Below are 429 nucleotides of genomic sequence, written 5' to 3' on the forward strand. Positions count from 1 at the left end.
CCCCACTGCTACCCTCGCCCAGCGGCTCCACGCGGAGGCTGTCGGCGTCCAAGCCCTGCACCCACCAGGCAGGAGACCCCAGACGGTGACAAGTTGAAAAGCGGCCACATTGTCACACAAAAAATGATGACACCCCTCCGCAAACACCTCCCTCCCTCCTCCCACCATGCCACAGCAGCAGTACAGCTGCTCCTCCAGGCCGAGGTGGGAAAATGTTACTCCAGGGGGAAGGCAACGTTCCCTCTCTGTCCAGGGAGGGATTTAGATTGGCATCTCTAATTTGAATGGCCTCTCTCATTTTTAAGATTTCATCTCTGGTGCTCCTGACAGGGAAGGTCTAATTAGTGCTGGCGACAGTCACGCACAGCCCTGAGAATCTCCCTCCCCCCTCCCTGCCACCACCCTTCCCCCAGCTCCCCCAGTTCAGTT

The 429-nt window shown here is 58.0% G+C and overlaps 1 protein-coding gene across 1 annotated transcript in view; it reads right to left on the reverse strand.

Moving 5' to 3' along the window:
• The window catches only part of LOC104134397 (cat eye syndrome critical region protein 2), a 47,508-nt gene that overhangs the window by 23,466 nt on the left and 23,613 nt on the right, over window positions 1–429 (reverse strand). The window contains 1 exon segment of the mRNA XM_035903370.1: window positions 1–55. Within this exon segment, the coding sequence (XP_035759263.1) occupies window positions 1–55 (55 nt within the window).

The sequence above is a fragment of the Egretta garzetta genome, unplaced genomic scaffold, assembly GCF_000687185.1.
Source record: "Egretta garzetta isolate BGI_Z169 unplaced genomic scaffold, ASM68718v1 scaffold511, whole genome shotgun sequence".
Taxonomy (NCBI): domain Eukaryota; kingdom Metazoa; phylum Chordata; class Aves; order Pelecaniformes; family Ardeidae; genus Egretta; species Egretta garzetta.